This window comes from Balaenoptera physalus, assembly GCF_965194825.1.
Source record: "Balaenoptera physalus genome assembly, chromosome: 1".
In the NCBI taxonomy this organism is placed as follows: domain Eukaryota; kingdom Metazoa; phylum Chordata; class Mammalia; order Artiodactyla; family Balaenopteridae; genus Balaenoptera; species Balaenoptera physalus.
The window spans coordinates 51,601,550-51,614,006 of record NC_138882.1 but is presented as its reverse complement, the minus strand read 5'-3'; the positions used below and the strand labels follow the sequence as shown (position 1 = coordinate 51,614,006).

At 35.8% G+C, this 12,457-nt stretch overlaps 1 protein-coding gene across 8 annotated transcripts in view; it reads left to right on the top strand.

Annotated features, from left to right (window-relative positions):
• The window catches only part of TDRD5 (tudor domain containing 5), a 108,571-nt gene that overhangs the window by 71,849 nt on the left and 24,265 nt on the right, over positions 1-12,457 (top strand). For 6 of the 8 annotated variants that reach the window (XM_082465211.1, XM_082465212.1, XM_082465210.1 and 3 more), the window contains 3 exons: positions 4,138-4,338; positions 4,848-5,006; positions 7,249-7,413. In XM_082465211.1, the coding sequence (XP_082321337.1) occupies positions 4,138-4,338; positions 4,848-5,006; positions 7,249-7,413 (525 nt within the window). The remainder of the gene's footprint in view (positions 1-4,137; positions 4,339-4,847; positions 5,007-7,248; positions 7,414-12,457) is intronic. The other 2 variants (XM_082465216.1, XM_082465215.1) reach the window with 1 other exon arrangement.

Here is a 12,457-nt window from a genome sequence, read left to right as displayed (position 1 = left end):
AGTTTATTTTGCCTTATATGAATATGGCTATATCTACTTTCTTTTGGCTGCTGTTTTCTTGGAGAATCATCTTCCATCCCTTCACTTTGAGCCTATGTTTGTATTTAGAGCTGAGATGAGTCTCCTGGAGGGAACATTTAGTTGGGTCTTGCTTTTTAATCCATCCAGCCACTCTGTGTCTTTTGATTGATGAATTTAGTCTATTTACATTTAGGGCGATTATTGATAGTTGGATGTTGGCTTTTTAGCTTTTGTTTTCTGGTTGCTTTAAATCTCCCATTGTTTCTTTTATTCCCCCATTGTTTCTTTTTCCTTGTGTTTCTGTCTGCCATTTTGGTTTGGTGGTTTTCTAAGATATTTTTCTTAGCTTCCTCTTTTGCTGTTTTTTGTGTCTCTGCTCTATTTTTATGTTCTGTGTTTACCCAGAAGTTTGTATAAGACATCTCAATTAAAATAGTCCATTTTCTGCTGATAGCATCTTATATTCATTTACCTATACAAGTTCCGTCCTTTTCCTCTTCCCCTATAAAATTTGTTTTTGTTGTCTTAAATTACCCCTTTTTATGTTGTGAGTTGTTATCAAACTAAGAGAGCTATATTTGTTTTTCTGCTTTATTTTTTTCTCCCTTTAGATTTTATAATATCTATTAATAAAGTGTTTAAAAATCTATTCTGATAGAGAGTTGCAGTTTTCCAGTTCCGTCTTTTTATTACTTTGCTCAAAGTTTTGTGTATTTTTGCCATTTTTTTTCTGGTTGAAGAGCTCCTTTCAACATGTTTTGTAAGGCAGGTCTAGTGTTGATGAACTCCTTCAGCTTTTGTTGGTCTGGGAAAGTCTTTGTTTCTCCTTCATATCTGAATGATAACTTTGCTGAAATAGGGTATTCATGGCTGACAGTTTTTATCTTTCAGTATTTTGAGAATGTCATTCCACTCCCTCCTGGCCTGTAGGGTTTCTGCTGAGAATCTACTGATAGCCTAATGGGGGCTCCTATTGTAGGTCACCATCCTTTTTTCCCTGGCTGCCTTTAAAATTCTGTCATTGACTTTTGACAATTTTAATATTATGTCTTGGAGGAGGTCTTTTTGCATAGAGGTAATTAGATATTCTCTTAGCTTCATGGGCTTGTATATCCAGTTTCTTCCCCAGGTTTGTATTATTTCTTTAAATAATCTCTCTGCTGTCTTTTCCCTCTGTTCTCCTTCTGGGATACTCATTATCCTAATGTTGCCTGTCCTTAAAGAGTTGGAGAGCTCTTGTAGGATTTCCTCATTTTAAATATCTTCCCTTTCCCCTTCTACTTGTGTCATTTCTAGATTTCTATCTTCAAGCTCACTAATTTTCTCTTCCATATGGTCTGCTCTAGTCCCAGTCTAATGCATTCTTCGTCTCATTTATTGAGTTTTTCAGCTCCAGAATTTCTGTTTGGTTCTTTTTTAAAGTTTCAGTCTCTTCGGTAAAGTATTCCTTCTGTTCATTCATTTTATTCCTGAGCTCATTAAACTACCTTTCTGAGTTTTCTTTTAGCTCATTGAATTTCTTCACAACAGCTATTTTGAATTCTCTATCATCAGTTAAATTGGAACATTCCATAACTTTGGTCTCTGGAGAATTGTCATTGTCTTTTTGTGGTACCGTGTCACTGTGGCTCCTCACGTTGCTTGATGAAGTGTTCTTGAGCCAGTGCATTTAGTATTAAATGACAGGTTAGGAGTTAGATTTCCTCCGGTAGGTGGTGCCATCACACAAGTTTTCGGTTTCTCTTACTTGAGCTGCCTCTGGTCATATTTGAGAGTTAGCACTTTTCAGCCTGCACCTACTGTGTAATAGGTGTGGCTCCATTGCCTTCTTTGTTGCTTTTTGTGCCACCAGGGTCGTTGCTGCCATGCTTCTCCCAGAGCCGCTGTCGTCACCAGGATGGTTGGCTCTTTCCTTGTGTCTGGGATCCCTTGAGACACAGGATCTTCTGTGGGGGAAGGGGGATGGGAGGGGAGGGGTCATAGGCGCCTCAGATGCTGGAGGGACAGGGTCGCGGGCCCCACTTCTGCTGCTCCCCACTTGCCTGTGGTCATGGGTGCCGGGAGTGGTCAGGTGGCCACAGTGTGTGCACCACCTTCCCTGCTGCTACTGGGTTCTCTGAAGCTGTGGGCTCCACTGCCTCAGTTGGAGGGCCAGGATTGCAGGCATGGGCTCTGAGGTTCCCTCGCCCCCGCTGTGTGTTCCAGTACACCCAGCTTTGGGTGTGCAGACGTGTGGAATTCTCCAGTGCCCTATTGTGTTGGGCGGAGGCACCTTTGTTGAGTTGTGGATGTTTCACTGGATGTAGATTGAAAGGGGGAGACAAAGGTAGTTTTTCCACTCTAACATGTTTCTGAAGTCTGAAAACCGTGTTCTTCAGTTTTAATATGTTTACGTGTGAATTTATTCTTATTTATCCTGCTTTGTGGTTCATTGGACTTTTTATCTGTGCATTGTTACTTTTCATTAAATCTGGCTAATTCCCAGCCGTTATCTCTTCAATTATTGTCATTTCCCCATATTCATATTTATATTCCCTCTCTCTGTTTCTGCCTCTTTTTCTAGAACGATAATTAAAAGTATGTGAAACCTTCTCAGTTTACCTTCCATATCTTTTAACCTCTCTTCTGTATGTTACATATTTCTGTCTTCTGTGTTGCATTCTGAGTAACTTTTCCAAATCACCTTCCACTTTACAGATATACTCTTTAATTCTACCTAATCTGCTATTGAATAAACCTATTAAGTTTTTAATTTTGGTTGTTATATTATTACTTTCTAAAAGTTCTCTTGGTTCTTTAATTCTGCTAGATCAATTTTTAATAGATTGCAGGTCTCTGCAGAAGCTTTCAAATTAATTTTGTTTTTTTGTTTTTATTTTAAGCATAGTATGTTAGTTCTTTTACAATTCATCTGGAAATTCAAATATCTAAAGTTTTTGAGGTTTTGTATTAGTTATGTTGTTTCTCTTTGTTCTTCCTTGTGATTCATTGTCTCTTTATATGCCTTTTTTTTAATATAAATTTATTTATTTATTTTTGGCTGTGCTGGGTCTTAGTTTCTTTGCGAGGGCCCTCTCCAGCTGCGGCGAGCGGGGGCCACTCCTCATCGTGGTGCGCGGGCCCCTCACTGTCGCGGCCTCTCTTGTTGCAGAGCACAGGCTCCAGACACGCAGGCTCAGTAGCTGTGGCTCACGGGCCCAGTTGCTCCGCGGCATGTGGGATCTTCCCAGACCAGGGCTCGAACCCGTGTCCCCTGCATTGACAGGCAGATTCTCAACCACTGTGCCACCAGGGAAGCCTTCTTTATATGCTTTTTATCTTTGTCTGTGTACTGCTCATTGACTTTTAAAAATTTTTGTAAAAATGGTTGAATACACATTGAGATTGCCTACCTCCAGAGAGATTTACATTCGCTTCTGCCAGGTATCTAGCAGTAGGACCAGTCTGGAACCATGTTAATTTAAATGAACAACCTGAGGATTTGTGTACCACCCAGGTGATGTGAAAATTGAGCTGCAAATCCATGTGAAGGCTAGTTTATTTCTTTTCCTCCTTATCCTGAGCATGAACCTCTAGGGACTCAGCTTAATAAAGGAAAGTCCTCCTCTCCACTCCCTACTCTGGGTGGATACTGGCTTTGATTTCTGTCCTCTTTGACCTGTGAGACCATCAAAACCAAAGTGCAGATTTGCCTGGATTAGCACATACCCTGAAGGCAAAAATAGTTCCCACTTTCCCTTTAATTTTGGCCTGATAATTTGTTACAATTTTGTCAGTTCTTTGATGCTTTTAGGACATATTTAAAAAATATTTTATCTAGAATAGTTTCTGTGGGAGGGTTGGTCAAATAATCTAACTCAAACATTTCCAAACATGAAAGTTTTTCATCACATTAAAATAAATTTTTTCCCATAATCCCATTTTCATCATTTTTCCTTTATTCTGACTTTTCTCATCCCCAAATCATAAATATCCTCAAATGTGTTACTTTAGTATTTTCATGCTTTGATTTTCCCACTAAAATCTCTAGTTCATTAGGAATTCATTTTTGTATATGGTTTTTATAATTCATGTTTGAATCTGTCATCTGAATCTCATATCTTGTTTGTCTTTCAGGAACATTGGACATCCAGAGCTATTTTGCAGTTCCAGAAGTTGTGTGGTTTGAAGCCATTAGTGGGGGTAGTGGATGAATATGTAGATGGAATCCTTAACATTTTTTTGTGTGATACATCCTCACATGAAGACGTCTATTTCCATCATGTCTTGAGAACAGAGGGCCATGCTATTGTATGCCGAGAAAATGTCCCTTCTAAGGTGGAGCATTCTGGATGTATTTTGTAATGTATTGTATTTAATCTCAACAGTTTAAGGTATAAGAGAATTTAATACTGAAGGTTATTTGATTTATTCTTCAGCGCTATCTGTGAGATTCCTGCCTTCTTAATGCAGAGCACTTTCTTAATTTTCACATGATCACAAAAAGCTACATTTTTTTAAAGGCTTATTGTCCTTTAGGATATACTTTTATTTTAAATAATTGATTGAAGATTCTGTCTTACCCCCAATTATTTAATTTTCTGAAGTTTTCTTAGAGAAGAGCAACACTCTCTTATTTTGTAATTATTGATAGCAGTGTCTACATTACCATTAATATTGGTGTTGATAATTTTTGTGGCTAGCAAAAACTATCACTATGGAAAAAAATCTGACTATTAAATTTTAGAAGATAATGCATTTCCACAACATTTGAAAATTTATGAAGTGCTAACTTTTTCACTTTTTCTCTGAGAAACTAAACTTCCTTCGTATTTTTTTAATCCTAGGGTTTCAGAGACCTCAACCCTTTAACTTTATACACTAAATCCAGTGCAGGGCCAGAGGACATTGTCCTGACAGAACTGGGTTATCCTTCCCAGCAGCACTATTTTAATGAAGATCGAGAGATAAGTCCACAATCAAAAGAGAGAGAATTATACACCCTGGTAAGAGGTTTTTGCAAACATCATCATATTCTTTTTATTATTGTTAATACTTAATGAGTACTTACTATATGCTAAGCACTATAAAAGGCACTTTAAATATATTATTTAATACTTATAAAATCCCTGTGATGTAGTGACTATAATTAACCCTATTTTACTGATGACAAAACTGAGGCATTCCTAACCTAGGAAAGTTTGGAAACTATGCAGTAATCTTAAGTTATCTTGCCTGTCATCATTTGCTGGTTTAAACCTTTACTTCAGCCATGCTTTTCCTGTATGATTTCTCTCATACACTGAATTCCACTGCTGCCTTGCTGCAGTTGTGACCTCACTTACACTGACCCAAATGCTGTTCTTCCCTCTGCACTCCTTAGATTCTTCTTGAAGTATTCTCATTTCTTACTTTCTCTGTAAACCTTGTGGCAACTCCTACCCACAGTAATAATATTATTATGTATTATTCCATCCCACAGTACCAATAATAAAAAAATAATAACCGACACTTATTGAACTCATACTGCATGGCAGGCACTGTTCTAAGTACTTGCATGTACTAGTTAATTTAATCTTCACAACCACTTTACCAGATTGGTGCTTTAAGATCCCCATTTTAGATATAAGTAAAGTGAAGCACATTAGTAAGTAAGTTAAATGATTTTTCAACAAATGAGCAGATAAATAGACATGTCCTCTGAGTCTCATATTCCTCATGGCAACAAATACTGGGCTAAGAATATAGATTGGGTTCAGTTTGAGAGCCCCAAATTTATTTTTTTGGACACAGCAAAGCTTTTTTCTTTGAATAAAATATGAAAATATTATTTTGTGTAAGTATGTTTTATATATCTGACTTTTTAAATTACAGGGATGATGTTATTTTTTTAGTGGACTTTTACTGTTAGGAAAGATAAAAAGGAAAGGCTACTTTGCTGTACACGTGAAACTAACACAACATTGTAAATCAACTATATTTCAATAAAACATTTTTTAAAAAGGCCATTTGACTACTGAGAGATTAACCTCTGAAAAATATGTATGAATGTTTACTGCTGCATGTTTAAAATGATGTCAGCATTTTAGATTTCATTTTAGTTTAAAATTAGTGGACTTCCCTGGTGGCACAGTGGTTAGGAATCCAGCTGCCAGTGCAGGGGACACAGGTTCGAGCCCTGGTCCAGGAAGATCCCACATGCCACAGAGCAACTAAGCCCATGCGCCACAACTACTGAGCCTGCACTCTAGAGCCCACGAGCCACAACTACTGAGCCCGTGTGCAACAACTACTGAAGCCCGTGCACGTGGAGCCCATGCTCCACAACAAGAGAAGCGACCGCAATGAGGAGCCCACACACTGCTACGAACGGTAGCCCCCACTCGCCGCAACTAGAGAAAGCCCATGCACAGCAGCGAAGACCCAATGCAGCCAAAAATAAATAAATAAATTTATTTAAAAAATAATAATAATAAAATAAAATTAGTTAAAATTAATTGGGCTTGTTTGGCATGTTTGGCTTTCTGAAACCTGAATTTTTGCTAGTTGTTATTACTTGATTAGAACAGTTATATTTCCTGATTCTTAGATAGTCAGTTGAATTCAACCTTAAAAGTTTTTAGAATATCTTATCATCACTGTGTTGATGTCTTTAAATAATCATAGTTAAGTCTTGAAAATGAAATAAGGCCATTTTTCTGCAAAAAAGATAAGGTCCAAAGCTCCTCTATCCTATCCCAGCCTATATTTTAACATATCAAGACTCCCATATGCTACACACACACACCTACCTCTATACACTGAGTTCCCTGTAATTCCTACTCTTCTTTTAGGCATCCTAACAATTTGTGTTATCTCCTTTATTGTATATTTTCAGACATCCTCCTTCCCCAATGATATTTTGGTCATATCTCTGTGTTGGCTCTACACTGAAGGTTGTGCTGTGATTATCTGATTGTGTGTCTTCATGCTGTATTTTGAGTTCCTTTAGAGCTGGGACCTGTTGCATTCATCTTTATATCCACAGAGCTACCCTGTACACGTTACGTAATATGTACTCCATAAATGTTTTTCGGCCTGAACTAGTTTAGTAGGATGGGAAGACCTAGGGTCATGCATAAAGTTAGAAAATAATATGGCATATGCATGAACCATAGCAAAAAGTTCCCCTCAGAATTTATAGACAAGTAGATTTTGGAAATAGCATTAGTATAGAAAATAAAATAATTTCTCTTTCATATCTACTAGCGAGATATTAATGATGAAAAGGCTTTCAGTCACCTTAAGTCAGTCACCTCAGAGGAGCTGTTAAAGGATTCTGAATTCAGTTCTTTGAAAACCCAAGAGAAGAGCTGTGAAGATGATCCAAAGTGTTCCTTCTCCGAGCTAAAAGATCTGAAGGAAGAAGATGAGGTAGGAGAAGGGAAGATCGTTTTTTTTTAATGTAATTAATGTAATATAATTAATTCATAAGTGAAGGGTACTGGAATAACATAGCTCTTTAAACCCTACTGCTCCAGTGCCATCAGAGCATCTCCCACAGATGAATTACAAATTCTTCAACAGTCACTAAGACCAAAGTTGCAGCAATATAGCCTTGATCACAAAAAAAGAAACGCCATTATTTGACCTTGATGTGTTTTACTATCCCATAGCTCTGGACAGTCTTCAAGAATTATGCAGTGAATGGAAACTAGTATTGAGAAACGGTATTAAGAAAACCCATCAGGAAAAATGTTGACAACTTTTTTGAAGGATATACTTTATTTTTATTTTAATCAAATGTTTATGTATTCACAGCTTTTAAAAAAACAAATGTTTGCGTACACACAGCTTCGAGTTCCCTATAACCCCTTCCCCTACATTTCCTATTTCACCGAGCAACCATTTTCATCTCTTTTAGCTGCTTTTTTTAGAATTTACCTCGATTTCTTTCATTTAATAGCGTGCTTATGTTATTTCCTGATTCTTCAGTTTTAAGTATGTATGCCCTTCTTACTACGAAATATGAGGGTTTAGTTCTCTTTCATCCCTTTTTCCCCACCACAGACAAAAATATCCTTTCTGTTCCCCCACCATCATCTTACTAATATATCAAACTTTCCATTAGATCACGATTCAGTATTTTATTGCTATGACTGTAAATGCTGTTTACAGCCAAGTAGTATGTTACGGCAAGTTTTCCTTTCCTGCATAATTTTTATTTTCTCTGGTGTTAATATTTCTTTCTCTTTAAATCAACATACAGTACACAATTGACTTTGTATTTGGAGTACTGTCCTATCAATACATGTATAGATTTATGTAACCACCCCCACAATCAGGATGCAGAATGCTTCCATCATCTGAAAAAGCTCCCTGGTGCCACCCCCCCTTTATAATTACATCTCCCCAAATCCCTAACCCCCTAGCAACCATTTATGTTTTCTGTCACTGTAGTTTTACCTTTTCAGAACTATCATATAAGTGGAATCATATGGTATGTAACTTCGCAATAGGGGTTTCTTTGATTCAGCATAGTACCGTCATCCAAATTGTTGCATGTGTCAATAGTTCATTTCTTTTGATGATGAATAGTATTTTATTGTATGGATGTACCACAGTTTGTATATCCATTCATGCATTGAAGGACATTTTGGTTATTTCAGGTTTTGGTAATTATGAATAGAGCTTCTATAAATATTTGTGTACAGGTTTTTTTATAAACATAATCAGGAGTAGGATTGCTGGTTTATGTGGTCAAACTGTTTTCCAGACTGGGTATACCATTTTACATTCCCACCAGCAGTGTGTGAGTTCCAGTTGCTCCATATCTTATCAGCACTTGATATTGTCAGTAATTTTTACTTTTAGCCATTCTCATAGGTGTGTAGTAGTATCACAGTGTGGTTTTACTCTGCATTTCCCTAATGACTATGATGCTGACCATCTTATCAAGTGCTTATTTGCCATCCACATGTATTTCTTGGTGAAATGCCTATTAAAGTCTTTTGTCCATTTTTTGATTGTTTTTTTTCTTTCTTACTGATGGGTTTTTGTTCTGGATATGTTCTGGATAGCCCTTTGTCAGTTTTGCGATTTTCAAATATTTTCTCCCACTTGTAGCTTCATTCTCTTAATGGTGTCTTACATACAGGAAAGGTTTTTAATTTTGAGAAAGTTCAGTTTATCAGATTTTTTTCTTTTATGTACAGTGTTTTCAGTGTCAAGACATCTTGACTTAATTTTACTATAAGGTTTGAGATTTAGGTTAAGTTTCATTTTATTGCATATGGATGTCCAATTGTTCTAGTGCCATTTGTTGAGAAGACTGTGTTTCTCCATTGAATTGCCTTTGTAGACCTTCCAAAAATCAAATGTCCATATTTGTGTGAGACTATTCCTAGACTTTATTTTGCTCCATTGATCTGTCTGTTCCTTTACCAGTAAGTAGCGTACTGTCTTGATTACTGTAGATTTATACCTCTTAAAATTAGCTAGTATGATTCCTCCTACTTTACTCTTTTTCAAAATTTTTTTTAATATTATGGTTCCTTTTCCTTTCCATTTAAATTTTAGAATCAACATATCTGTATCTGGGATTTTTATTGGAATTGCATTAAATCTGTAGATAAATTTGAGGAGAATTAACATCTTTAATCTGTGAGCACAATATATATATTTATTTAGGTTTTCTTTTATTCCTTCATCAGGGTGTTATAGTTTTTAATATACAGAATATGTTTTGTTATCTTTAGGTATTTAAAGCTAACAAAGATTAAGCTAACTTAGGTAACACTTATCTAATTATTTACTTTGGGAGAAATTATAAATGATATCTTTTTATTTCAGTTTCTGTATTTTCATTGTTAGTATGTAGAAACTGATTTTTGTGTTTTAACCTTGTATGGTGTGAACTAGCTAAATTCATTTATTAGTTCTAGGAGGTGTTTTGTAGATTTCTTTGGAATTTTCTACATAGACAATAGTGTTGTCTGCTAATTGGGACAGCTTTATTTTTTCCTTTCCAATCTGTATGTCTTTATCTTCCTTCCTGCCTTATTATTGCACTGGCTAGAATTTCAGACACAATGTTGAACAGGAGTTGTGAGAGAGGATGTCTTTGTTATCCTGATGAAAAGTTTTATCATGCATGCATGGATGTGAATTTTGTTAAATGATTTTTTTGCATATATTGATATCATGTTTTCTCCTTTATTGTATTAATATGGTATATTACATTAATTGATCTTTAAATATTGGATTAAACTGGCTTTCCTGGGATAAACCCCATTTGGTCATGGTGTATTATTCTTTTTATACACCATGGATTCCATTTGCTAATATTTTGTTGAATATTGTTACGTCTATTTCCATGAAGGATATTGGTCTGTAGTTTTCTTGTACTATCTTTGCATGGTTTTAGTACCAGGGTAATGCTGACCTCATAAAATGAGTCTAGAGGCATTTCTTCCTTTTCTGTTTTCTGGAAAAGATAATGTTGAATTAGTTTTATTTCCTTTTTATTTTTTAATTGACATTTTTATTGTGGTAACTAAAAGATTCATGTGCAGCTATAAGGAATAATACAGATAGATCTCATGTAATCTTTACCCACTTCCCCCAGTGGTCACATTTTACAAAACTGTAATACAGTGTCACAATCAGGATATTGACATTGATGCAATCCACCAATCTTGTTCAGATTTCTCCAGTTTTACTTGTACTTACTTGTGTGTGTGTGTGTGTGTGTGTGTGTGTGTGTGTGTGTATTTAGTTCTCTACAGTATTAACAGATGCAGGTTCATGTATCCAACAGCACAGTCAAGATACTGATAATTCTATCATCACGAGGGTCCCTGTGTTGCCCCTTTTATATCCACACCCACCTCCCTCCCACCACCCCTCTCCCCACTAATTGGTTCTCCATTTATAAAATTTTGTCATTTAAAAATGCTATGTAAAATCATATAGTATGTAACCCTTTGAAATTGGCTGTTTTCACTCAGTATAATTCAAGTCATTGCATGTATCAATAGTTAGATCTTTTCATTGTTGAGTAGTATTCCATGGCATGTATGTGTCATAGTTTGTTTCATCATTGACCTGTTGAATGACATTTGGGCTATTTCTAGTTTTTAGCTATTACAGATGAAGCTGCTATGAATGTCTGTACACAGATTGTTGTGTGAACATAAGTTCTCTGGAATAAATGTCCAGGAGCGCAATTATTGAGTTGTATGGTAATTACAAGTTTAGTTCTTCATCGGTGATATTGGCCTGTAATTTTTTTTTTTTTGTGGTGTCTTTGCCTGGTTTTGGTATCAGGGTGATGCTGACCTCATAGAATGAATTCAGGAGCATTCCTTCCTCTTCAATTTTTTGGAATAATTTGAGAAGGATAGGTTTTAATTCTTCTTTAAATGTTTGGTAAAATTCACCTGTGAAGCCATCTGGTCCTGGACTTTTATTTGTTGGGAGTTTTTTTAATTACCAAGTCAATTTCATTACTAGTAATAGGTCTGTTGAGATTTTCTATTTCTTCCTGATTCAGTCTTAGAAGATTGCATGTTTCTAGGAATTTATCCATTTCTTCTTGGTTGTCCAATTTGTTGGTGTATAATTGTTCTTAGTAGTCTTGTATGATTGTATTTCTGGGGTATCAGTTGTAACTTCTCTTTCATTTCTGATTCTATTTATTTGGGCCCACTCTTTTTCTTGATGAGTCTGGCTAAAGGTTTATCAATCTTGTTTATCTTTTCAAAGAACCAGCTCTTAGTTTCATTGATCTTTTCTATTGTTGTTTTAGTCTCTCTTTCATTTATTTCTACAATATTTTGACCTTTATTATTTCCTTCCTTCTACTAACTTTGGGTTTTGTTTGTTTCTCTTTTTCTAGTTCCTTTAGATATAAGGTTAGATTGTATATTTGAGATTTTTCTAGTTTCCTTGTTTTCTTGTTTGTAGCTTGTATTGTTATAAACTTCCCTCTTAGAACTGCTTTTGCTGCATCCCATAGATTTTTTAGATCATTGTGTTTCCATTTTCATTTGTCTCCAGGTATTTTTAAAATTTCCTCTTTGATTTCTTCAGTGACCCATTTTTGTTTAGTAGCATATTGTTTAGCCTCCATGTGTTGGTGCTTTTTTGCAGCTTTTTCTTGTAGTTGACTTCCATAGTCTCATACCATTGTGGTCAGAAAATGCTTAATATGATGTCAGTCTTCTTAAATTTATTGATACTTGTTTTGTGGCCTAGCATGTGATCCATCCTGCATAATGTTCCATGTGCACATCCAAAGAATGTGATTTTGCTGCTTTTGGATGGAATATTCTATATATCTCTATTAAGTCCAGGTGGTCTGTGTCATCTAAGGCCAGTGTTTCCTTATTAATTTTTCTATCTGGATGATCTGTCCATTGATGTAAGTGGCGTGTTAAAGTCCCCTACTATTATTGTTTATAATAAAATCCATTAT